The 27,999-nt window shown below is 39.1% G+C and overlaps 1 protein-coding gene across 3 annotated transcripts in view; it reads right to left on the reverse strand.

Annotated features, from left to right (window-relative positions):
• Window positions 1-4,779: 4,779 nt before the first annotated feature.
• Window positions 4,780-27,999, reverse strand: part of CDH6 (cadherin 6) — a 102,806-nt gene continuing 79,586 nt past the window's right edge. For all 3 annotated transcript variants that reach the window (XM_063162340.1, XM_063162349.1, XM_063162358.1), the window contains exons 7-12: window positions 26,905-27,158; window positions 21,005-21,141; window positions 16,424-16,545; window positions 15,507-15,624; window positions 15,168-15,419; window positions 4,780-11,364 (exon numbers count right to left, since the gene is read on the reverse strand). In XM_063162340.1, the coding sequence (XP_063018410.1) occupies window positions 10,874-11,364; window positions 15,168-15,419; window positions 15,507-15,624; window positions 16,424-16,545; window positions 21,005-21,141; window positions 26,905-27,158 (1,374 nt within the window). In that variant the 3' untranslated portion in view covers window positions 4,780-10,873. The remainder of the gene's footprint in view (window positions 11,365-15,167; window positions 15,420-15,506; window positions 15,625-16,423; window positions 16,546-21,004; window positions 21,142-26,904; window positions 27,159-27,999) is intronic.

The following is a 27,999-nucleotide window of genomic DNA, read 5'->3' on the forward strand; positions in this document are numbered from 1 at the left end:
AGTATGTTTTTGACTTTTCCTTGTTTCTCAAAAACAACTGTAGAAATTATTTAGAGAAATGTTGACAATACCAGAAAACAACAAAACCAAAATAGCATCATAATCAATATCTCTGAACAGGCAATCTTGGCAGGGGGGAAACACTCATCACTGAATGAGTACCTGGCAGATGCTGTAGGTGGGCAAGAATATTACAACTTCATGGCCTAAATGTTTGGCCCATTTATCCTGTGCTAATAAATAGTATAACATATGGAATAATTTCTACACATAGCTTCTTAAACTAGTATCCAGTGTGTGCATAAAAGGTAGATGCCACTCATAAAGGTGATGACATCCCAGGGAAGCCAAATAGTACGGTTTTAATCTGTTGTCCTCACAGATGTGTAATAAAGGATATGTCTGGTGTGCATTTGACACTGGAACATAAAAATGGGCAAGCAATAGCATGAAGGCTGTGTGAAGAGCCATGGCTAACCAAGCCATAACTCATAGCAGGAGCAGGTGGCTTGGCCCTCTTGTCTCTGGATGACTTTTCTCTTTAGGCTGTTTGTCTTTGGCAACAGCCATTGAATTGATGTCTGTTTGAACATGAGTGATAAAGTCTGGGAGCAGTGCGAGGAGGAGGAGGCAGAGAGAGCCTGGCTCTGTACTCAAACAGTCCAAAAAAGTGGGAAAATAGAGATGCACCTGCCTCTATTTTTTGTTCTGTCAGCTCCACCTTGGTATGTGGGGATAAAAGTGGGTATAAAAGTCTGTGAAGCAGTGCCAGGCTGAGGAGTGCTCCCTCTGAGAGCTTGCAGAGAACAGAATTAGGGGAATGCTGTGTTGCAGACCAAGCCAGTGAGACCCACACCATCTCCTTACATTCCAGCTTACTCACTTCTTGCTTACCAGAGCTCTTTTATTCAGTCCTGTCTTCAATGTTTTGTTACCAAAGTTTAGGTTTGTTCTTCGGGGGCATTTTTGGGTTTATTTTATTAGAGGAGGTTTGAGAGTTTGTTTGTTCTAATAAGCTGGAGCTGTAATTGGGAAATGGGTTAAGCTTGCTTCCAATTAAGATAATTGACATGAAATACCCAATTGCACTCTGAGAGAGAGAGAAATAAGTTCCCCAGCTGAGCTGTAGAAGAGAGCAGCTTTGCTAACAATGAAGGTAGAAGCAGATGTTTAGAAAAACATGTAAAAGCAATCAGTAGGGGATTTATACATTTGGTTATTAATTAAGATGCATGCATGAGCAGCCAGCCAGACGAAGTTCTGAGTTAAGAAAGGCAAAATTCCAACAAGGGTGCAGGGAAAGCCACATTTAGAAGATTCCTGGATTTTTAGGGTTTTTTTATTTGATTGGGTGTGGGGAGGATGTTGGCTTGTGTTTTTTGCGTTTTGGGTGTTTGTTTGTTCTTACCTTCTGCAGAGGAGGAGCAGCCCCAAAGGTTTTTGGAATTTTCAGACTGGCACGTGCCCTTGCATACAGTCTTCCTGACTCTGTTCTCTTGATCATGATAAGTTTGTTTCTCTTTTGCTTAAATAAAGTAGGATATGATTATAAGGCCCTATCAGGCCATAACTGTCTCCACAACTAGTAAAAATATAAATGGTTTTGTGCACTCTGTGGTTTGCCAAGGTCAAAATATTGTGTCATGAATATTGGAGCAATTAGAAATAGAGAGTGACTGAGGATTCTGATGATGCTTATGTTTGCTTCTGTGTGGGGAATAAAGGAAGTGGAATCAGCCTTTCTTGTGGAGATAGACAGCTGCTGAAAAACTGTTGTTGTAGCAGTTTGGAGAAAAACTGAAACAGTTTGGAAAGGGTATTTGCTGGTAACTGTACCACAATCCGGGAAAGATGTACTAGTGTTGGCAAGAAAGAGGAAAAGCTTCTAAGATTTTGGATAAGAATATGTTGTTGTTGTTTTTTTTTAAATTGTGCCTTATCCAACAAACTCCAATTTCCTTCACAGCATCAAAAAGAATGCTATATGAGAGTAAGATTGGAAGAATCAACACTAAATTCACTTGGCTGCTTATTTAAGTAATCATTCCTGCAATTTTTGTGCAAGATTTAAAGCGTCTTAAATGTTTGCTCTTTTCTTGGGTTCTCTTGTTCGAGCTGTCCTTGAAACTTATAGAATCACAGAATAGCTTGGATTGGAAGGGACCTCAAAGATCATCTTTAATGATCTTTAGTTCCAATCCCCTTGCCATGGGCAGGGGGGACACCTTCCATGAGACCAAGTTCTCAGAGCTCTATCCAGCCTGGCCTTGAACACTTCCAGGGAAGGGGCATCACAACTTCTCTGGGACACCCACCACCCTCACAGTAAAGAATTTCTTCCCAACATTGAACCTAAACCTGCTTTCTTTCAGTTTGAAGCTATTCCCCCTTGTGCTGTCACCAGCTGCTCTTGTAAAAAAATTAATTTTCCATCTTTCTTGTCCCTCCAGCTCCCTTCAGGTACTGGAAGGTGGCAATTAGGGGATGTCTTCTCTGCTCCAGGCTGAACAATCCCAATTCTGTCAGCCTTCCCTCCCAGGAGAGAAAGTCCATCCCTCTGGTCATCTTGATGTCCCTTCTCTGAACTCACTCCAAGAGGTCAATGTCCTTCCTGTCCTGGGGATCCCAGAGCTGGATGCAGTGCTCCAGATGGGGTCTCACAAGACTGGAGCAGAGAGCAGGAGGAGGAGGAGACAAATTCAACAAGAACTTTAAAAAAGTAAAAAGGCTGTTGGCTTTAATGGTTTGGCTAGCTGACTTATCTCTGTGATGACTTTGGTAGTATTATTGAAAGATGAGTATTTGCAGAGCGTTGTGGTTGGTGTGTTGCTTGTTGTGGGGCGAGTAATTTTACATAGATAAACCTGGTAAATTAATGTTGGAAAACCAAATACATTTTTTTTTCTGGCTGAAATGCTACCCTTTAGTTGAATTTTCTTTATGACTGAAGTGGTCTTTGATAGAGTAAATCAAAGAAGAAGACAAGAGATATCACAGATTTCTCTATCATGTAGATAAAACGGTTCTGCTCTCAGCACATGTGAGAGTCTGGACCACCTTTCAGCAGGTGGACAGCCAGGATGTCTTTTGCTGTTACTGCCATTATTTAGAAGATGAAAAGCTCAATCCGAGGTTTTGTGAATCCTGCAGGGCTGCTCTGATGCATAAAGTAACACAGGTGGAGCCACTGCAGCCTCTCTTTGCTTGCACCTGCAGATGTGTGTGTGCGTGTGCCCCTGTTGAAGGGAGTGGGTGGGCAGTAGATGCATCCTCCCGTACAGTGCCATTCTTGGTTTCCCTGCTTTGGTGTTCAGACCATGAGGTAAATAAAAACTGTGTAGACTTTTGTGTTTATATCCTTGTGATCTCCTATTGTTTTTAAAAGCTGAGGGTTTTTTGGCCATTCATACAGAGGCTTTCTTCTGGAGCATCACCAAAGATTGCAGTTGGATATCTGGGCTAATTTCTCATCAGTTACAGAACTTAGTCCTTCCATAAACCCTATATGGGTTTCAGTGCTAAACTGTTTGATTTTGTGGCTCACTCTAATGCTTTTAATGAAATATTACTTTGCTGTGACCTTTCCCACTCTTTCTTTGTCCTTGTCCTTTAAATATGATGGAATTTCTGGAGATATAGACAGCTCTTTTATTAAGGGAGTATTAAAATGAAGAATTTTCTCTGGAGGTTGTTCTTCTTGTGTAAAAAGATACTGCGAATGACATTTGGACTCTCCATAACTGCAATGAGACTAAATTTTTTTAATCTCACATGATGAAAGACAAATAACTGAGCAGTGCTATTATAAATTATGTGATCTTTATATGCTTAAATAAAGGCATTTTACACGCTTTACCTTGACAAAGCTTCTTCTGCCCTCCTAGGGAACCTTGGCTAGCCAAAATTAGTATTGTGATCACAGGCTAATATCCTCCTTGTGGATGATTCCTTCTGGAATTACACCACTCTTGGGAGGCCTCAATGATCACAGAATAGTGATCCTACTGCTTTTATAGCATGGTGCACACCAGACACTAAGAATGGAATTTCAAAGACTGAGTCAATTTCGCCCTTTGTCTTAAAGTGATTGGAGAATCTTTTCAAAGGTTCATCTTTATGATAGTGTTGTAAATACATAACATAGATTGAGAGAATTAGAAAAAAAAAAACAAGTTAGAAAAAACAATTTATTAAGTAATATCATATAAATAACTTGTTACAAAAATCAATTTGCAAAAAGGCAAATTCACTCTGTCTGTGAGAAATTGTTGTTCAAATTGGTTTCTCATCAAATCCTTAAATTTCATCTCCCCCTGCCCTCCCCAACCCCAAAAAAAGAAGCCAGTACAGTGAACAGGAAATATAAGGGAGAGAGTGCACACTTTCCATCTGACAAAAACAAATTGCCCATCCACGCTGCAGAAGAGATAATCATTCCAGCATGGGTCCCTCTGCAACACAGGGAAGTTCTAGGTGCAAACCTCTTGGGTGACAAGATTGTCACCCACAAATGTGTCATTGCCCTCTGCTGAGCAATGACAGATCCATCCAATGCTGAGGCTCCCTTGGCAGAACCAGGGGACGACATCATGAGAGACTGTGTGGCTGGAGCGTGCCAGCAAGTAAAGCTTCCCAGGTGCAGGCATCATTTTCAATTTATGCTTGGAAGTATTTTTAATTAAAAAAAATCAATACCAAAAAGCATTTATTTTAAAGGGTTTAAAAAAAACCACAAATCGCAATAGGAGTTTGCCAGATTGATTTCGCTCAGTAACACAGTTAAGATGCACATAGCATTTATTATAAGGCCTTTCTTTAAAGTTTAATTTTTTCAAAGCAATGAAAGTAATCACAGAATTAAAACAGTACAGTGATTCTGAAGTTTTTTATGTGTCAAAATCCAGAACGATTTTGTGTTTGCAATGTTTTTTCTTTGTTGTGTTCACCTGAATGCTTAATAGTTCTATAAGTTTTTATCTTTAATAAACACTAAAGTAATAGATCATAGAAAACTAAAAGCTTATAGAAAGTGTCTCCAAGTATATTTACATAAATAGTGCAGTCTCATAGGAAAAGTCAAAAGCCCATGGGAATGGAAAGGATTTCTCTATATGCTGGACTAATGCCTTATTTGTCAAATCGACTTTGTGGTAGGAGAAATTTAAACATAGCAGCTCCTTTTAATTTTTTCTTTTTTTTTTTTCTTTTAAAATTTATTTTTGAAGAAAGCCAAAGATACATGAAGAAAAAAGGATAAGGGCAGGTTCTGTAAAAACTCCTTTGAGATCCAGTAACTTTACACACAAGATGATAGCTTTGTGGCTTTTGAGTGCCATGGGCCTGCCTTGCATATGACTGACTGCCTCCCCTCACCCCCCATGCAATCCACCTCCTGCTCTTCTTCCTGAAATGTTCAGTTCTCTGACACTTGTACTTCCTACAACCCCAGCCACAACTCTTGGATACCTACCGCTGAATTTTATGAACTCTTCAGGAAACTGTTTTAGTGTATGACAAACACAAGTCTGGGCTCAAAAGTGTAATATTGCAAAATGATGGGCAGGACCAAGATTGTTTCAGCTGGCTTAAATAAAACTGCTGAGGGCAGAGACTGGTATTAAAGCATTGTGTTGCAGTTCTGTATTTTTCTCTCCTTCTGGAGCAACACATGAGTCTGTGGACATTAAATATGCTTTTGTTCCTCTTTAAGTACAGAAGCAATCTCTGAGAAAAGAGCTCTTTCTAAAGACTGAACTGAAAGCAAAAAATATTGTGGATTTGACATTTATTGGATGAGGCTGCTGTTTCAGAGGTGTAGATGGGTTGGAAAAATCCTGCCTTTCACAGCTTATGACACTTCATACTTACTGGAAGCAGCATAATGACTGTTACTTTGTCAGCTTTCATTTGATGAGGCAGCTCAGACTGCAGAGTTAATTGAAATGCAAATGGGCAGGGATGGCAGCATCCATTTGGGACAGTGGTCTTCTGAAACACTTCAATGCTTCTCATAGCCAAAGGAAACGTGGAGAGATCTTTCTAACAGATGGTGGCAGGTAGAACTAACACAGTGGTGCTTGCAGAGAGTTACCTGCTCAAAACCACTGTCAGGAACCACCCTGCAGAAGACCATGAAGATAGTTCTGCTGCAGAAATTTAACATGTGCCTTTCTTTCCAAGAGATCTACTGCCTGGAAGGAAACAGCCTGGATTCACATTGTTTGGTGTAAAAGAGATGTCTTTCTCCCTATCCATGCAGATCTCTCTCTGGTGTGTTAGGAAACCTGAAAGTGTTGGAAGTCCACTGCTGGTCCTGCTCAAAATACATAATTCTGGTTTTCAAACTGTACCTGTGTAGACATACATTTTTAAAGCCATTTCTCTCTGCTATACTTCTCTATGACTGTTCTGGGTTTTATGGTACTGAAGATATTCATTCTCTTGGTTTTGTAGGATTTTTTGTTGTTGTTTTCATAACAGAGAAATGGAAAAGCTCTAACTTGTAATGTAGACTACTACTTCCTAAAGCGGATTATTTGAAGGTTGCCTCTTCCATTCACTTTTAACAGTAAAGAAACACCTGAAGCAAGACCAGACAAATATGTTTCTTAGGAAAAATTTAGAAAACATTTCTGTTGGTACACGTGACATATACTTCTACAACCTATCTTTTCCAGCAGATTTTTAACAGATATAATTGAAAAATACAGACAATTTGGTTTTCTCATGGTTAGACACAATTCCATCTCTGTCAGGTTTGGGAACACATCTCAGACCTGTGGTACTGCTGGTAGAGTCTTGTGCAGAGCTCTCTGCAAGTCTTTGCCTCAGCTCCTTTCCAAGCACAGAGAGATGTCCTGAAACAGCTGCACTGGAGGCACGGGCTGCTGTGTCTCCCTACACTGCTGCTGCTGTGGGATAGAATTGGGTTTAACCTGAAGTAGTTCTCCTGGGGTAAAAACCACCCCAGCGAACACAAAACAAAAACAACTCGCCACCAGTTTTCTGGGGTAAAATGACTCTCTTGGGAGTTGAGATGAAATAGTTGCTGTAGAAACCTTATTCTATTTCAAGTGTAGAGATGTTATTGTTCTGGAGTAGCACGGCTGGCATAGCCTACCAGGTCCCTGTTTCATGTTGACTCCACTGAATTCCTTGGCATCTTTTAATATGTTTCCTGTTGTTAGGTCAGATGCTTTCCCAAATTAAAAGCCAACTGCATTTTTATCTCTCTACCTGGCTTAGCTAAGCTGCCTAATAATATTTCTTCTTCTGAAGTAGGTGTGGTTGTAAGAAGAGCAGGCTTAAAACAGCCTTGAAAGTCACTTCATAGCCCGTAGTCCAACAACTGGTTATCTACAAATGACAATTGTAGCACTGTGTGAAAGCATTGATAAATACTCATTTCTATCATCTAGCACACCACCATGCAACAAAGTGCAAAGAAATACTACTGCAAAGGTTTGTATTCACTGCAATATGGCACTTTCAATATTTAGAATGCAGTACTGATTTTATAAATTGCACTTTGTGGTACTGCCAAGCAAGAAGAAAAGAAAGAACTGAACTCTCCTCGCTGTGTGACAGATGCTAACTCTGTTTCATTTGCAGGAAAAAAAATAGACCTTAAAACCTAGATGCATAAATAATTTGGATGCAAGTTTGCCTCAAATTTTCTTAGAAGAATGCATTTGCTATTCAGGCACCATATTTGTGGTGACATAACATAATTTTTATATATATAATATATTTACATAACAGGCACGAGTAGCCACTCTCTATTATTTACTGTGTCACTCAATGGACGAGATAAAACCAGCTTTGAATTAAAAGGAAAAAAAAAACCCCAAACCAATCTAAAACTTGCGCTTGGACTGCTACTAACAACCACTAAATCACTGTACAAACATAGGAAAATAGTTACAAGGAGTTCACTGGTCCTGCTGTCTCATTATCCCACCCAAGAAGTGACTAATGCAGGCTGCTAACTTGCAGAGGGGCCCAGCCCCTTCAGGGCACTTCAGCCAAGTGCCACCAACTCCCTCTTCCCAGAGAGCTGGAGGTGGCTGGCAGGGCTGAACACATCACAGCCAGCTCTGCCATCCCCTCCACACACCAATCTGTTTCCTTGAGGCTTAAGGAAGGGAAGGGACAGTTCACCGGCTAACTTTGGGCATCCAGCTGGATTCTGAGCTTGGGGATATTTGCTGGAGGCAACCCCAGAGTAAAGGGAGAGAGAGGGATGTGTTAGGAAGCCACTAGGGAGAGAGATCCCTGGAGGGATGTGCTGGCCCCACTGACACTGTGCGAGGGGAGCAGCCCAAGGTGAGGGACCCGGGGCAGGTGGTGCTGAGCATCTGCTGCTCCTCCACGTGTCTGAAATCCATAAGGTCTCTCCTGTCTGCCAGAGCCAGCTTTCAGACAGATTGCTTCCTAGAAGTTCCAATTTCAAGGAAGTCATGAAGAGCTAGGCTTGTAGCATCTTAAATCACTTAGGGGCCCTGAAGAGGACATAATAAGGGTCTAGCCATGCCATTGCCATCATGATGGGTGCAGCAGCTCAGCATCCCACCAAGTGATGGAGTAGAGAACCATACTCTGTTGCACTTAAACACTCTGAGAGGCTTCCACCAGGGAGGTCTAGGGCTCTGGACCCTTGGAAACTCTGGGCCCCTCTGCTCTGAAAGCATCCAATCTGTAGTGCTGGGCATCTGCCAGCCACTATCTGCTGTGCCCTACACCTACAGATGTGCAGTGCTCAATGAGTCCTTTCCTGCCCAGCCAGGGACAGCATCATCCTCTGGCTCATCCTCTTCACTCTGAGCTGGTCCACAAAATCTAAAATTCTGGTATTGTTGTTGTAAAAGTCTTATACTTGGGGCTCTTACTGCTCTCTTTAATTCACAAGGAATAATGAATTCCAGGGATTAATTTTTATTTGCCCTTAGTTTTCTGTTTATTAACTTTTTTCTCATCTCTCTTTATTTCTGGGATAAATTGTAACTGTTTAATTTTCAAATTTATTCACTTAAAATTTGGGGGAGGAGGAAAATAGATCCATTCCTGTAATTCTGGTATTAAATATTGTTTCATGAAATGAATTAGAATAGTTCCAGATGAGGTATTTTAAAAATAGTAATTCCTTCTTTCCTTGGCACAGTGCTATGGGCTGGTTCCCTACTTTGGGACACAGGGCGGCGTTTAACTCCTGGAATGGGATATGCCCATGGCAGACCCTTAGGGTTTTCTCCAGAGAGCCTCTCCTAGATGTCTGGGTTTGAAGAGCAGCCACTAAATGTTTGAAAAACCAACTGAAATACTGAGTGGTATGCAAGCTATAAAGAAAACTGTTTTGGCCCAAGATTATGGCAACTTCCCCCACTCCACACCAGGACATAAATTACTTAGCTTGGCAAACCAGATAAACACACACAGAGAAAACTGTGGTTAAAATTTTACCTTCCATCGAAGTCTTTATCAACCCTTACTGAGTAGTTCATTTTAAAAAAATGAGTTATAATTATAAACCTCCCTTTCAGGCCACTGGAATGACCATTATTTGTTTGTTCAGGGCTTGAGTCTGGAAAAAAATAAAAAGAAACAACTACCCAAAAGCATGAAAAGTTACTTCCTCTGGCAGAATGCCAGTGTTTCCAATTTCTAAAGCATTTTCCAAATGTCTTACATAGTTCTTGCAACATCCTGATGAGGTAGGCATTATTTCCCCATTTGACAGATAGCAAAACTGGGCAGAGAGTCAGTCAGGAATCCACCCCGGACATCTAGGCAGAGAAGGTGAGGACAAAAAAAAAAAGCACTTTCCCCCTCTGCAGTTGCTCCTTTTGCCCCAGAGGGTTGCAGTCACCTTGAGGTCACTCCTCCCCACCTGCACATGAGAACAGGCAGGAGTAGCTGGGTATGAACACCCTGACGAAAACATCCCCAGGACAATGGCCATCACTGAACTGATGTGCAGGTGGAGGCTGACTGAGGAAGTGCAAGCAAAAGCCCAGTCATGATCTGTTCCTTCCTCCAAGTCATGACCTAATCTGGAGCTGGATTGGATGACTTCCCTGTATCACAAAGCAAGCCTGGCTTAGAATGAGGAAACCATCTAAGAATTATATACTGGGGCTACTGACCACACACACGTGCACACACACACATCTCTCCAGCAATGCTAGGTCCAAAGAGTATATACAGAGCAGTCAATGAACTATATATATGCGTGTGTTAGTATGATTCAGTGCAATGGGGAAATGGTGAGTTCTAGAGAAACACTCAGGTTTAAAAGACCATTAAGCCTCTCTACCCTCCTCATGAGTAAAATGCGTGCTTGATGTTCTTTTCTCAGCTTACTCTACTTGTATAATAAACCTTCATTCCATCACCACTACTTTTGACTATAATACATAGGGTAAACTAGGGTACCTCATTACATTGGGATGTGCAATACACAATTGACAGAGCAGTCGTCTGAGCTGAATAGTCTGAATACAAGTAAAAAGCGAGTGAGCTTAAACAGTAATATACTCCAATTTACAATATAAGCAGAACAAGTAAAAATATTGCTCCCCATCTGATCCTTTTTTTCCCTTCACTACTGCTGTGCCTGTAAGATTGGCTTGGTAAACTGGATGCACTCAAAAAATAAGAATTTTGCCTCTTGGAAGCTCATAAAAGGATACTAGAGAAAGTTTACTGATGGCTAACCCACACAGACTGCAGTCATTAGACAATTCAAATGGGTAGAATAGAGAACCCTTTCAAACAGCTGTGGAGAAACAGAAAGAAATAGCCACTTCACATATCCCAATGCTGTTTCTGGGAATGAGGAACAGAAAAAGAAGAGAAAAAAAAAAAAGACAACATATTAAGAGTCTTTGTCACTGTCCATTGAGCCATACATATCTGCCAGCTTTTTAAACCGAGGTCCCCAGTCACTGAGGTAATCATAGTCCTGATCTCCGTCCGTAGTCACCGACTCCAAGGAGCTGAGGGACTCGGCCACAGAACCATTACCTTCGTACGCGTAGGTTGCTAATGAGTCATACGGGGGTGCTGTTGGATCTGTATCATTTTCCTTTAACCTTTGGTTAATGAAATCTCTGACATCCGTGTTATCTCGCGCCGCTGCAGTCCGCCGCGGCAGAAAAAGCGTTTCTGGCACAATGTCTCTGCGTAATTTATTATCATCTATGGCTTCGGGATTCCTCAGCGTGCCAATATCAAACGCCTGGGTGTCTTCCTCTCCGCCACCTTCATCATTATAACTGACAATGTTGTCTCTGATGTCTTCTTTGGAAATTATCAAAGGCTCTTTTTTCCGCTGCCGTCTCAGTGCTGCAAACAGCACCACAGTAACTGCAAACAAAAACAACAGCGAAAGAGAAAGGAAAAGAAGGTTAATCCCCAACTCCATTAAAGCCCAGAAGAAATGCTGCGCCTCTGCTTGAGCTTGAAGTTTGAGAAGATGTTTTGAAAAACTGAAAATGTGCACATCAGATTTTCAAGCTGTGCTTGCTCTGCCTTGAGTTCCTTGGGAGATGAAATGGCATGGATGCACAGAAGAAAGGAGATCTCAAGACTGTAGGAAGCCAAGCAGAGTGTCTTTTTGCTGGTAGGCACTTTGTTACCCAGAGCCATATCCTAATTTTGTCACCTTGAGAACAGAACTAGTTTCATGACAGCTGGGAAAGAGGAAACGCTTTCTCCAGAATAAGTAGAATCAGATGTTATTTATGATGAACCCCTTGGACAATATACAACTTCTGCTATGGACAAGGATGGCATCTACTGATGTTAGCAAAGCAGAATTTCAAGATAAGTAAATCCATGCTCCTCTGGGAAAAAAGCTTGGAATATGGAACAGATTTTCAGCCAGCACAAAGTCTGAGTTTTATTAACTTCCCTGGAATGTTTTTACAGTGTACATCACCTTGAAAAGTATACAAATTAAATAAGGGACTGATGTGATATGATAAAAGTATTTTTTAATCTGACAAAGGCAGATTTCTAGAAGATATTTTATGCCCTTCACTTTAAAGTGTGAGTTTGCGTACACATATTTTTCATTTATTTGGAGGGAAGGAGTTCTTTCCATGATAGAATTCCATGATCTTGATGCAAATTTTAATGTTTTTATTCAATAATGATTTTCAGTAGTGACAGAGAAGTGGACACAGGGTGTGGAAAGGGATATGGCCAACACTTTCCTGTAGAAGCTAGTTTCCCATTTCTTAGCTGGATTCTACATTAAGATGTAAATGGCTGAATATTGACAAATGAACAGTAGCAAGGAGCAGGGATGTATTTCTGCTGTCAGTGTTGCTTTGGTAGTCTGAGGTCTGCAGTGCCCAGCACTTCAGCTCTGCTGTGCAAACTCCAAGGAAGGACACATCTTGCTGTCTTTACAGTTTTTTCATAGCAAAGCAAAGCAGAAATGCCTAAACTCATTGATGTGAGATGATAAGGTGGATCACAATGATCCTTCATGTCAGCTTTGCTTCTAAAATGGCGTGTGAGTCAAGCACAGTAACTGTTAAACATTTTTTTTTTTCAGTCCTTTCCTCAGTTGTAACCTTTTAAGGCCAACATCAAAGACTAAGGGTGTCCCTGGCCCAAAACTTTATTCCATTGAACCTTATAATTCTTAGTTTCCTTTGACAGACAAATTCTGGAGAGTTTTTTCTTTTGGTCACGGAAAGTGGTTGTTTTTTTTTTTCTTTTTGTTTGTTTGTTTTGGTTGGATTTTTGGTGGGGTTTTTTTGGTCTGGGTTTTTTTACTTTGTTTTATGGGATTGCTTGGTTTTTTAATAATGAGTTCCCCTGCAGGATTGCTTATAGCTTGAAAGGAAATGGATGGTGAAGTTGAAGGATTAGGAGAGGTGGTTTAGATTGCATTAGGACCTCAGCCTAATGATGAGAATTTACTTATGGTGTCAGAGAAGGGTCCTAGTTTGAGTGATGCTTCTTCGTGCTGCTGTGCAAAAATGCAGTGAGAGATGATTGTCTTCCTCAAGAGCAAAAAGCCGTGGCACTGTGTGGGAGGACTGGTGAAAGGTGTGTATGAAAGAAGAGAGATATCTGGAGAACATTTTGGGAAAGTGAAAAACACAATATCAGTTTGGAATGGGCTTCTGGAACAGCGACTGGTAGAATGTTCTGAGAAAGCACAGGAATGATAGATTTTACATCAAAGAGTAGCTGAAGTACCACATTACAAAAGCAGTGTTACACAGAACATGCAAGGATGTGACTTTGATAAATACATCACATGTCTTATATGTGGATTTTACTGCTTTGTGCTGAACTTGCAGGGAAAAGACCCCATCATAAGCTACATGTTGAAGTACATCGCCTTTATTTGCATGTCTGTGTTCAGCAGTATCTGAAACCTCCTGATAAGATGATAAACTTACTCAAATTGCATATAAACCTAGCAATTTACAGGCCCTTTTTGTTGCTGCTAAACTTTGAGTTGAGGTTCAGGTCTGCCCAGAGTATTGTTTTTCACTCAGTAGTGGTTGCACATTCAAACCCTGCAACCAACCTGAAAATAGAAAATTATATAGCTGAGTTAATTGAAAATCTGCTTATGGTGCATGGTGGCATGAGCAGTAATTGACATAAAGTGCTGCTTAGCACACAGAATCAATTATTTTCGATTGACATAAAACAGGAAATCGTTTAATGTCAGATTGATATTAATGAGCACAGTTGTACTAACGAGTGCAAGACTACCTACAGCATTACATTACTTTTTCTGGTAAGGAACTTAATACAAAGTGAGCTCAGCCCTTAGGGGCAATGATACCATGTTTTGAAAAATGAATTTAATGGTGAATTAAAGATCAGATTGTTATTGTGGGAATCTTTTCTGAAAATGGGATAGAGCTTATTTGAGCAAGCCATGACTACATTGTTAGAGTCTGAGAACCACAACCTCATCTTAGACTCATTACTGGAGAAGGAAATTTTGTTAAAAGAAAAGACCAGGATGACTCTGCAGTGGTGAGAAGCATGTCCAAGGAAGATAGGGGTATGATAAAAAGAAGTAGAATCATAAAGGAAAAATCATCTGTCCTCTGCATGACCCTACTGCTGTAAAATTGGTCTGACTGCCTCCTTTTCTCCTAAGATCCTAATGAAATCTCCCAGAGAACAGCCTATGTTGTATTGTACAGTTGTCCCCAGACAAACAGGTACAGATAATGGCTGAGTGACCAACTACCTCTGTTTGCAGTACAAGAGGGGTGGAACCTGGCAGAGAGATGTTGCAGACTGTCTTTATATATCTATCTATATCTATATCTATCTATCTATATCTATATCTATATCATCTATATCTATCTATATCTGTATCTATATCTATATCTATATCTATATCTATATCTATATCTATATCTATATCTATATCTATATCTATATCTATATCTATATCTATATCTATATCTATCGATATCTATCTATATCCATCTATGTATCTATATATCTATTTATTTTAATTTTTATATTTATATTTAAAGTTGACCACCTGTAAGTGTCATAGCCAGAGCCCTCTGCACATCCTCAACACTCAGGGTCCAACCTCTTTCTAATGGTGGCTGAAATGGAGGACCCTGCAGCCCTTGGGAGAGTCCCTCAGTCCATATCACTCAGCATCCTTTTCCAACAGAAAAAAAACCACTGAGACTTTTTTCTCCTCAGTTAAGAAATGGAAAGTTAATTCTTCAAAACTAAGTTATCTGCCCTCTTTCTATGGGCAACAGAAAGGGATGGACACCTGCAGAGGGTTATGAGTAATGTGTCTGGTTCTCCTCAGATACCAATAAAGGATGGGATGGGATGGGATGGGATGGGATGGGATGGGATGGGATGGGATGGGATGGGATGGGATGGGATGGGATGGGATGGATGTCTCTCTACAGGTGTCTCTCTCCATTGAACACAGTGTGGAGCCCAGCTATCTCCTCTCCCTCATATATCGCCAACTTTCAGATAACTAAGGTTAGATTGGTTGTGCCCTATGCACCCCATCGGTAGCAGCCTTCAAAAGAAGAAATACAGTAACATATGTACAGGATAATACAATGATGTCTTTACTTTTCCTTTTTCCTAGTCTTGGAATGACCATGAAAGGAACAAAATGTCCCTGAGTTACTTACCAAGTAATATAATGATGCAGAGAAGAATGGCAATGAGAGCCCCAGTGCTAAGACCAGTAGGATGAATCAAGGCTTCTGCATTACAGGACAGCATCTTCCCTCGATGGTCACAAGCACACACTCGAATGGTCACCGTTTCAGTGCTGCTCTGGATGGGGTAATCATTGTCTGATATTACCACTGGCAGGAAGTAGGTACTTGTTTCATGCCGGTTATATCTGGTTTTCCGAGTGAAAATCCCTGCTGTGTTGTCTGGAAACACAAAGCATGCATTAAATCTTCGTCTGAAGACTGAAAGCAAGGATAAGATAATAAAGAAAAGTCTTCCTAGAAATTCACCTCTGTTGTCCTGTAGTGTAAAGTTTGAGCTGCTGGCTGCCTCGGGAGCTAAGGAGAATGAAAACTGATGTCCATTGTAAGAGTCATCTTTATCAACAGCACTTAATGTTTGTATCAGCTGAAACAATAAGAACAAAATTATCTCCTAAGTCAGTGAACTTTATATTCATTTACATACTCTAAAAAACACTATAAAAGCAATCTTTTGTATTAATTTTTTTATTCTGCTTCAAGGCAGATGATGTTGCTATGGTGAGCTCAAGAAAAGATATCCACATGCTGCTTATGCTGTTTGGGGTCACCATACTATTATATCCTATACCATCAGGGAGTGACATAATGACTTTGAAAGCTGGCAGGAAAATCCTGTTGATTTCACCAGAAGGCTTGGGTTAATGCCACTGCAGATGGGTAGGAAACCTTTGCATGAGACAAGAAATAGAGATGAAAGGTGAGACAGTCCAAGCTAAATTTATGTTTATCTACCCAAATCTCATGTCACAGAAATAGTTTGGCTGAATCTTCCAAATCATCTGCAACTTTGAGCTACTTCACAATAGGAGTGGTAGGTGAGAGCTATCTAGCAGGATACTGTTGTATCACAGACAGAACCTGTAACATTTACAGACATGAAATTGTTTTGGAAGGAGACAGTAGAGGTGCCTGGATAAAGCAAAGGATGAAAGAATGAAAATAAATCAGGGGCCACAAGGTGCAGTACAGAAAATAACATTCAAAAACATACCATCATGTCAGCTGGAAGAATACTGAGTGAAATCAGATAATGTGCAGTCACTGTTTAATTTTTCAATTAAGTTTGATGCAATGCAAAGTACACCGCTTGATGAGGTAATGCAAGAGTAGCAGCAAAACTCATTTAATTTGGAATATTTTCTGAGTAGGAGCAGGCAACACACCTGTTCTGCCTTTGCGTTTTCGCAGACGAAGGTCTCGTAAAACATGGGAAACTCCGGAGCGTTGTCATTTACATCCAAGACCTTAATGAACACGGGGACACGGCTGCTTTGTTTGGGGTTGTCTGAAATGGCAAAACCAGAATGGAGATTTTATTTAGCCCAGTTACTGACTCAGTGCAGTGGAAGAAAAGGACAGACTTGGTGGTTCAATTCTTCTCACTCAGAGCACTTCGCTTACATTCTCTTGATTTCTGGTGAGTGTGTTATGGGATGAATGTAGTATCATTACTCTAATTCTGCGTAAATATAGAGTTATGATGGAGTAGGAGTCCAGGATTTATAAATTCCTTTGATCGTTCCAAGTGTGATTATGAATGTATGTGTGATATATGTAAATATAATACTGGAACTAAATTAAATCTATTTATTAGCCTGATTGATACTGTTTGGTGGCAGTGAAGAATCTAGAACATATTCCCTTCCTTAGCTCTCTAACAGGAAAAGTCATGCGGATGAGATTGAGCAGGTTTTTCTTCTCCACTTGTTAAATATGATACTCTGTGCCCTACAAATCTTGTGGCACAGTTCCTCAAGCTACCATGAATCATTATTTTATAGAAATAATATAATAACTGCGGCTGTGATCACAGATGCTTTCTAACCTGTTGTGAATTGTTTTGTCTGATGTTCTAGAGTAAATACTGAAGTGGAACAGCTGAAAAACATAAGCTCTATACAGAACCTGCAGACCCTCCTATGCAAACAATCTGTTTTTAACCAACAAGGACTGCATAGCGCCAAGAGATTGAAATTGACAAAGATATTCCTGAGCACAGAATATTAGTGAAAATACTTTCATCTTTCTGGATAAAAATAAAAACACCAAATAGAGCAAACCATACTATATAGACCATTCCATTTCCTGCTGGGAGGAGACAAGCTTAAGTCAAAACGATACACAGAATAAGGAAGAAAAGCAGCGGCAGTAACCTTGCCTAGGGCCATGCACGGTGAAATAGGCAGGATTCTAAGGCAAAAAGTCACACCGTAACAACCACTGACTCCTAAAATGTACAAGATCTGGTCCCAAAGAAATTTGTCATCCCTAATTGAAAGATATCCAAGAGACACTGCCATTGATCTGCATTGTGCTGCATATCACACAACATCCACCTAGGATTATGTGGGTATGGGAATGTGAGAGAGAGAAATATGAGGCAAAGAGTGTGATTGAGATAATTTATTTTAAAAAAAATATCTTCCCCTCTCCTACATGAGGGTTCATACTGAATTTCCAATGTTGATCTTCTACACACATTAATATGGTTTATCAATGCATTTTAACCTATCATTCAAATGAAAAAATAGTGCAATAAAATATAGCAGATCTAAGACTCTATATTCTTCTACAAGCATTCATTATAGTAGCTTGCTGGTTTTATTATTATATTTATTCATTATAGCAGCTTCTATTTATTCATTATACTAGCTTGTTGACTTTAATAAAAGTCCTATTAATGTGTTTATCATCCTTTCACAAATGTGAAAATGCCTTCTCCAAAATTGGCATTGCTTATTTGTATTACAGAGCTCAGTCATTTGGACAAAATATTGTGCTTTAAGGCTCCACAGTCCCATTGAAGTTAATATGATTCCATTAGGCATAAACCTCTTTCTAATATCAGCCATTGGGCTAAATTCATTCGATGTATAAAATAACAGTTTATGTATAATATGGAGTGAGCTGAATTCTTTGCTAAAATACATCAATAAAAGAGTTGAATTTTTATAACAGGCAAAAATCAAAGGCATTCATTTGAAGTCACAGGACTATTGGCAAGACTATTTTGTAGGGCACACTTTGCAAACAAATACATTCAAATATATTGACAAACATGTTTCTTTTCCTCTAAAGAAGGAGAATTGTTTTCTTTCCTGCTTTTTAAATCTAAACACACGTATTTTCATTTTACTTCTAGGTGCTTAAGGTTCTCACAATTAAAAATCATATTGTAATAAACAGAAGCTTGATATAAACTCTAGGCTCTATTAACATACTCCTCTGATTTAATGGAAAATCCATATACATCTTCAAGTCTTTTTTTTTTTTGATATTTTGTGTCATCATCTTTCAAATTATTTGTGCAAATTAATTCATGTAGGTTCATTTGTTAGCATTATGCCTTAATTACTGCTGGGCTCTATCTCCACAGACTCTACAAACTGCTTAAATCTATTTCTTTGCATAGGGATATGTTTTCTGCTGAGCCAGCAATAAAACTGTTACAGAGGTGATTTTTTTTTTCAGAATACAGCCTCATAGTCCTGCCAATGTTTGACCTACCCATAAGTGTTAAGTAGCAAATATTTAAAAACACTCTGGGAATTTTCTTTGGTAAATCAGCTGTAATTCTGCAGCTGTGGCTCACTAGCCCTGTGTCCCCTGTTTTAATGCCAGTTTGCTGTCTGCCTGTGGCAGACGTACTGACCTGGGATTTCACCAACTATTTATGTGCAGCAGTCACAGCATGATTGATTCTCTGGGCTGCTGAGCAATTGCAGCTCATGCTGGTGAAAAAGGAGAACATTTAGAACTGGAGCAATCTACACTTACTGACAGTTCTAGACAAAGGCAAAACAACTTCTGTGTTTTTTTTTTTTTAACTGTAAAATCAAATCAAGAGCAGTCATCACTGAAAGATGTTTCTCTTTATGACTTTATAATTATTTTTTTCCTATATGAAAGGGAGCACCCACTCATTTGAAGGCATATCCTGCCTGTAAGCTGACTGGATATTTTTTTTGATTACTTCAGTGAAATATACTTGGAGCTTGATGAGGTAATGTCACTGAGAGTAATATGTGATTCCATGGAATTTAGTGAAATAGGACTTTAGGTAGCCTTGCTAGAAATGTTTGGGTTTGCCAGGAACAATAAGCAGTGGTATTTTCCAGTCTAGTCTCTTGAGACTAAAATTAGTGAAGTGTCCTGGATCAGAAAAGTACATTTCAACAACAACAACAACAAAAAAAAGCCTATGGAAGACATATACCCTAGTTATTCCAAATTTTGTCTAGGCTTAGTAAAGCACACCCTGGGAAGCAGGTTTGTTGCAACCTGAAAGGATTCAGGCTAAAAAGGAATGGTAATTAAGACAGGAGCCTGTGTCTTAGACACAAGAGGTTAAGTTGGGAAGGTTTGGTGCAGTAGAAGGTCTGTGCTTAGGGGCGGAAGCAAGAAACCAAATGAGTACTTCCTATCGATGCTAAGCTGGTTTTTGGACAGTTTTCTATACTGCATGTTATTTCAGCCCAGCTGGGGTCAATGCAAGTGTTCTTGCTATTGTCAATGCTAAATGTTCTTGCTATTCTTTCCTTTTTAGGCATTTCTTTTTCCCTTCTGCCCTACCCAGGAGCTGCCTATAGTGTACAAATTTTGACCTTAGAACCCACCTTCAAGAAGTTAACAGAAACACAGCCACATTACTAACATTCATTGTTTGGTGTGCTGAAATCCCATACCTAGCATTAGAAAGTGCAAACTTTCATGACAGGAAGAAAATTTTTAATGTCCTATCATTCCCATAAGCTCATACCCACTACTTCTTCATATAACCCCATTTGCTTGCCTCAATAACATCCTTTTATATTGGTTTTCAATTTTAAAAAAGACTTACACAATAAAGAATGTTGAATCAAGTAATTTCAAGCTTTTTATACTCATCTCACCGTTAAGCAGGTAATCAAGCCATACATACATACAAAAAAGAAAGTAGAGCTTATATTGTCTCAGAAAAATCAAAAGCTTTTTAGCTTTTGGGTTGCAGAGAGGCATTGTAACAGTCACAGAACAGGTGTTTGCATTAAACTTATCTACCATTCCACCATAAACATAGGCACTGTGACTCTGCAAAAGCAAATAGAATTGCATTCTCTGATATTCGAGCATGTGATGTACTTACAGATAATGAATTAATACAAAGCGGATTATCTATTAAGGCCATCTCAAACATATGTCCTTATCTTAGACCCCTGGCATTTCGACTTCTAAAATCAGCATGTCTAGTGTTATCACAACATTGATACTTTGGAACAATCCTAAACTAAGTGACAGACTGATTTGTAACTGCAGCTTGTAATTTCAAAAGATGTGCACAAAGTAAAAAATGGAGATTCATAAAAGGGCTTAGATCTGGGCACCCAGCTCAGCCCAGCTACTTTAGCCTTATTTGAAAACATCCAGCCTGAATTCAGCCAAGGAATGCAGTTTAGCTTTAAATTACCTGTTTTGCTGCATACCAGTTTCAGAATTCAACGACCACGTTCAAAATGTAAAGTGGATATAATGATCAGAGACCACAGAACTGCCACCTTTTCTCCCTGCTCCGTTACCTCTTCATGAACTGTGTCCCTAATAAACACAAAACTGCAGACGACGTCTTGCAGAGTTACTGCTTCTTCATTAGTATTGAGTGGGCTATCCATAAACCTGACATGTGCCCAGCTGCGCTTTCCACACACTCAGCTAGAAGGCTAAATTCATTACATCAGGGACAGGAGTCATATTTAGGTTTAACTTACTGATCTCTGCTGCTATTACTGTAATGTTGTGCCACAGCAGTGTTTCCCGGTCAAGGGGTTTGGAAGTGAATATCGAACCATTTCCTGAATTGATGTTGAATACTCTGTCCATATCAGTGTGACGATCTACAGAGTACCTGCAAATACAGAGACTGGGGTTAGAGGAATGCTTTCCTTTTAATTTCTATGTTCTAAAACCACTTTCTAAGACTAGACATCAAACAGCTAGTAAATGGGGTTTCCTTTTGTTTTCAGCACAGGCTTCAGAGTCTTTATGTATTCACACAAAGAGCTAGTTCTGAACTACTGGATAATGACACATTGGAGGTTTGATTTAGAAGGTGGAGTATTGTCACTGAATAAATGAATTGCTGTGGAATTTACATACCTCTGAGAATCATCAAAGCTTTGTTTTTACTGAAAAATGTGAAGTCTGTGCCCTGAAAGATACGAAGTTTATTTTAAGGCTGAGTTGGCTTTTCCTTTATAAAACCCTCTTTTTATGGATTGATGTCTCAACTGTTCCAAATAATTTCTGATACCAAATGTGACAGCTGGGGTGCATTTGTACTTTTCACTTCTCAGCATTTAAAAAGATTGCCCTCCCAAACCAAGTCAGCAGAGAACAGAGATTCATTATTCCACATACCACAAAAAGGTTTGTTGTAACTCATTAAAACTAACATTCTCAGCCCTGCTTGATGGTATCTATATGTGAAAAGGAATGCTAACAAGCTCTGGATGAGCTCAGAGTCCAAATACAGATTCAAACTTTCGATCTGATCTTTTGCTTTTTCAGCTGAACTAAATCCAAGTTTAAAAGTAGAACTCTCCAATTCCTGGGAGAGAGCACTACCACCTTGATCCAAATGCTATGACTTGGTTTCATCTCTCCTGAAGGGAAAATTCTTGCATAAATTATGGAGGGTTTTGACAGAAATATGCCTGTGATGTTGCCAAAGCAAGAACGCAATTGCATTATTCTGCTCTTGTTTCCAGCCCAACTGTGTGCTCATGTACAATGCAGGACAGATCCTCTGGAAGCCCAGTGTGCTCCCAGGGTCTCCTTGCACGCCACATCGATGGAGACGAGGCAGCTACTGCTGTCCCTTGTGTCCACACAAGGGGAAGGACAACAGCTGAGCTGTGAGCAGTCAGATGAAAACTGGGCCAGGGAACGGCTGGCAGAATTCATTGCCACCACAGAATTCAGGGGAATGCAGAAGCTGAAGAAGAATTTCTCTCCTCTTTTCTGCCCTAGAAGCAGATGCAAGACATGTCCTCCATTCTGCACAGATTTCCTAGTGCCTATGCAGTGTCTCTTAAATTCTGAGAAACACCTTGCATGAAAGAAGGAAGGAATAGAAGAAGCTAGTTGAAATGTGGTTCTGCCAAAATTTTAAAATTAACTAACTTGGTCATTATCTTGTAACTTTCTCATTTGCAAATAAAATGTGGGATATAATGCCTACAGTAAATTAGAGTTATTACGTCTTATTCCGAAATAAGAATTTAAGTGAAGCCTACCTTTCTAAACAAAACAATGGCAAGTATTACTTATTTGCACTAAACTGTTTTTCTTTTTCCATGATAATTCCTAGGGAATCACTCAAATGACATTCAAAGGTACTAGCACAAAAAGCTAACATATTTTGGCAGGACTTGCATGGGCACACTTTGCTAATTCTTCAGGAGTTCAGATTTAGTTTTCATTCATTGCTGTCACTTCACTGACAGCTAACTGCAATTCTGGCTGCAGGAAGTCAGCTGTGGTGTCACTAACTTAGTTCCTTTATGTAGCAGTGTGACGCTACCATCAGCTTGAAAAGTGCTGCTTTGTCTAAATCTAAACAGCACGTGTGAAATTGTTGACTTGGCTGAAATGTGTAACGGGAATGAGTTTATACAAACTGGTCTGACTCTTTTATATTTTGACTAAGTATTTGATATGGTAAACATTTCATTTTAACTTTCATTCATTCCGGATTTTATATAATATTATGTTGGTATCTTATGAATTCAATTATTTTCAGATATTCTGTAGCTCATTTCCACACCTTTCAGCTGAAATAGTTTGGTATTTCCATTTTGCAGTTAAATCTAGATTCTGTATTCTTCTTTGAAATGAAATATCAGGATTTTCCACAGTTTAGCTGTTCCAGCTAACTGTAATACTATGTTTCAAACTCTTATTCAGCAAGACATTTAAATAAGCAACTAGCTTTAGGCATGAGCTGTCTGTTCATTGGGGGTTTTTGCTTCAATTTTACTTTCACTCCAGCTTCATATTTTGAATGTACTTAAAATATCTTACTGTCTTAGCAGCACATTTTAATGCCTTGGTATATTGCAATCACTATCTTTGAAAGATTTCCCATATTCAGTCTGTGGTACAGTATCTGGAAGAAAAAAAAGGTTCTGGAATTTTTCTAAGATTATCAGAGTTGTACCATTGAGGGATTCTTCTTCTTCAAGATATCAAGGATTTTAAACTACAAGTATTTATAAAGCCATATGTATATTCAGTCATTTGTAAAGTGGAAGCTCAAACTCATAAAAAAAAAAAAAAACCAGCAGAGACAGTTTCTTAATGGAATGTTAATTTTATTTCTTCATATCCCAAAGAAAATACATACAAGGTCAGTGCATTTAAAGTATATTCCAATTATACCATTAAATCTGCTCTAGAAGGATGATTTTAATAAGCTAGACTGTCACTTCTGTTTCTCAGTTTGCATAATCCAGTCTCTTTTGATCAAGGATTTTTAATTATCTTGAATTGGTGCTGATTCTGACTTCTGGATCACAACCTAGTAAGAATTAAGTAGACAACATCAAACTAATTTTTACATTTATTTAATGAAATTACGGGTGTGTATTTGCCAGACTTCAGGACTTCATCTCTTTCAAGCTCTGAGGAATTGACAAGCTAGGAAGTTAAAAAGTGTCTGTGAAGACTAAAGTCTCTCCTGGTACGCAACAGGAAGAAGGGAAGGGTAAAAGAGAGAATCTAACACATGCAAATATGTTGTCAGTAAAATACACAAACAAAATTTAGCCTTACATTTGTTTGCAGATCATTCTCATCTGGGGTACTTTAGTAAATCAAATCACAGCGGGAAGACAGTTCCAGTGACTGATGAACTTCATTATGCCTCTGAGGAGTTACTATAGCAAAAAAACTCAGCTAGCAATTTAAAAAGATCTGATGTACAATACAGTAGTGCCAGTTTCAGCATTGTTTATTGTTTTTTTTTTTTTTTTTTTTTTTAATCAGTATGCAGAGGTTCATATTATTTATGTGTAGATCAAACACACATAGAATGCAAAACTTTTTTTTTACACCACCTCTGGACTGTAGAGTGCTACTCAGGAGCATCTTACTGTTACTATACTTGGACACATATTCAAATATAGCCAGACATGTACTGGTGTATTTTTGTATTTTCTCAATGTCATATCAGAGCAAAACTTAGAAGACTTAGCTTGATGCAATTTAGCTCTGCCAATACACAGGTCACAAATAGTTCTGCAGCCTTACAACCAGGGCAGACATCCACTTCATATTTTGCTATCGCTTCATTGTCTTCTGATGCTCAGCAGCTTGCTGCCTAATGCAACCACAAGTCAGGAAGATTTGTGGGTCAGGAAAGGATGTGTGTGTGAATTTTTCATAATGCATTTTCATAATGATATTGTGAAGGTTCCCTTTAATGGAAGATCAAAGGGGCTTTCATCTAACAGAGTTAGGGCTCAGTTTGTTTAAGAAGAGAAATCTTCACTCGAGTAGAGGAGAAAATGGAAGGTTTTCATTGTAATATCAAGTGTCTAAAGATTTTATTTTTAACTGTCAAGAAAAATTGACAAGCAAGTGACAAGTCATATATATACAGTCTAATTGCATCTTCCCCGAAGCTCAGAGTGAAAATCGGATTTCGCATCTCTATTGCATGATAAAAAAAAAAAAATTACCCTGTCAAAAAGATGCAGACTCAACCCATGCCCCTAAATTCTAGCAGATACCCAAGATATTAGCACCATAAAATTACATTTATTGCAAGTTAACATCTCTCAGGCTACTGCTCTCCACTGATTTCCTTTCTCTCTTACTGATTTTCATGTTTTTTCTTGCTATGTTTATTTCGATTACTGTAACCTCTTTCTGATTTTTATTTTTCTTTTACTTGCATTTGGCTGTTGCATGCTGTTAAGGTAAAAAGTAGACAAGCTTTCTGCTGCACTGCATCAGTTTTGACACTTCTGCTAAATTTTGCTCGATAACTATCGGATACTAAAATATGCAAAGTACTTACATGGTATTAAAGAAGTGCCCTTTGAAAGTTAGGTAAGTTTTAGCACACACATTCAATTAATAGCAAAGAGCCGGTAGGCAGTACTCAACAATGAACAGCATAGTCCCTAACCACTGTAAATCACTTATAATTAGGAGTTGGTGCTGGTGTGAAATGCAAATGGTTGTAGTTATCACCACAGGGAAGGAGGGAAGCACTCCCCTTTCTCTCTTGTGCCATTAGATATAAAAAAGCAGGTTCCTGTGAAGACTGCAAGGGGCCTGGGTGTCACCCCAATCAATTTTTAATCTTCATGCTAGCATGCCCATGCCCATGAAAATGTGCTACAGAAGATGCTCATTCTGTCCTGGGGCTTCACCAAAGTCAGCAAAACATTATGCTGCTCTTTAAGTGACTATGCTCTGCTGGCCCAGAATGCCAGAGAATTGCTGCATGTCATGATAGAAATTTAAGAAAACTTTAATTAAAGTTAGAAGGCATAGTCTTGAAGAAAAATTCATGTATAGGTCATGCTATGCAAACTGAAGATAGTTTCTGCCAGAAACATTTTAGATTTAGCTTGTTCATCTAGGAAATTAACATTAAAATATTTACTGCTCTCACAAGATGAGCTAAGAGCTTAAAACTTACTCATTACTGTAAAAAATCTTGATGAAAGATAATTGTTTGCACAACTGTAAAGTATCTAGATGGACTAGATTTTTATTAAACCTGCACTCTTCTATTTTGATCAAAGGCTACTATTGAATTTCCAAGGTGTCCAACTCAGAAACCTGCTGAAAATTGACCTGGATTTAATACTGCTGCACTTTTTGATTCCTTCTCTTGCTGCCTTGTCAGTAGAAATGAACTTTAATTAAAGAACACAAATATTTAAAAGTTCTTTAATACTCTATCAAGCATGATTTAAGTACTCCAGTATGCACTGAAACAACACACAATTCACAAAAAAAGAAGACTTAGGTATAGCTACTCCAACCTTAACATTTCCTCCACTTCCTCTAAGAACAGTTTATTGATTCATGGCAAGTTGAATTTATGAAGCTCATGAGACTGACTCTTGTCTTACAAGCCTTGCACTGATACAGGTGAGATCAAAGCCTGGGTGTGCACATGAGCTGATTTTGAGGCATTTCTATTTGTAATTTAGAAAAGATGACTGTGGCCTCTGTTAAGATGTCTGGACAGAAGACAGAAGAAGAAAAGGCTGGTGGATCAGCCCCCTGTCATATGGCCAAGAGGATGCACTGCATTGCACTGGAAAATGTTAAAGGTGGAAGGAAAACACTAAGATTTTCTCAGTGGTCTCATTGCAGTAAATTTTTTCATGGTAGAAATAACCACATACATTAGTTAGTAAAGAGATTAGGATATAATTCAAGATGCAAAGGCCATGCAAACACATTCACACATATCTAAATATGTTCAAGCAGGAGAGATCATTTACCATATACAATACCCCATATTCAAGCATACCCTACAATTCACATTGTTACAAGTGACGATTTTTTTGTGTGTGCTGACATGACAAAAGCAAAATCAAGGCTGTCAAAAATTTACAGGCAAGTTGAAGTAGTGTGTGCTTACTTGACAGGATTCTTGGCAGCATCTGGATCCTGAGCAGTTACTGTTCCTATTACACTGTTTAATGGAACATCTTCTTTCACTTCCATTATGTATGCTGGTCTGCTGAACATGGGGGGTTCATCTACATCCTCCACTTGAATTCTGACTGTAGCTGAGTCCTTGAATGGCCCCAGGTACAGGAATCGAGGGTCCACATGAGTGTTGGTAGCTTCCACTTTAAGAATATACAAGTTTTTGCTTTCGAAATCCAGTGCCTGGGAAGGAAAAAAAAAAGTTTAGGAAGTCTGTACAGATCGCTGTGATTCTCAGCCAGATGAGCAGGGTGAATGGTGGCAAGTCATGGAGAGGCCTGTGCTAGAAAACAGGAGCCAGAACTGGAGTTAAAATGCCAGAGAAAGGGCTATATGCCCAGATAATACATGAGGAAGAAAACCACTTTTTCAAGGAATTCTATGCCTTGAACTCCTAAACATAAGCAGTTTTCTTATCCAGCTTTAACTCTTCATGCCTGTTATTCTGTCATTTTTGGCATTTTGATTATTTATTATCTATATCCTGCCCATAGACACCACACACTAAAGGAGGGAAGATTTTCTAGGTGTTGCTTGTTTACATACTGGCATTCCATCACAGAAATGAAACACTGTGGCATCTAGTGTCTGGATATGCAGGACCACTCACAAAGCCAAACATGATTTTATGACAGGCTATGACTATAGCACACACCCTTAAAACTACAAAGAAACAGCGTTTAGAGACTCTTTGTTACTACTTGGAGAAATGTGGGGAGAGAGTAGTCACCCCGTTTTTCCATTACATTGTAGAAAATTCACAGCTTCTGTCAGCAACAGACAGAAATACAAACAGAGTTAGACTGATATCATAATCAGGCCCTGGAAGGCATCTCCTAAAAAACAAGTAATGACAGGTGTCGTACTGATATCAACAAGCAAGTGCATGTTTGGAAAATCTACGCAATGTCTATCTAGTGGTGACTGAACTTGAATTGATGAAGGATGATATTTGTAACCTTATCAAGTTTGCCTGATAACCCACTGTAAACAATATTTCTCAAACCTTTTTTGACAACCAATG

This window comes from Melospiza melodia, chromosome 1 (assembly GCF_035770615.1).
Source record: "Melospiza melodia melodia isolate bMelMel2 chromosome 1, bMelMel2.pri, whole genome shotgun sequence".
NCBI lineage: Eukaryota > Metazoa > Chordata > Aves > Passeriformes > Passerellidae > Melospiza > Melospiza melodia.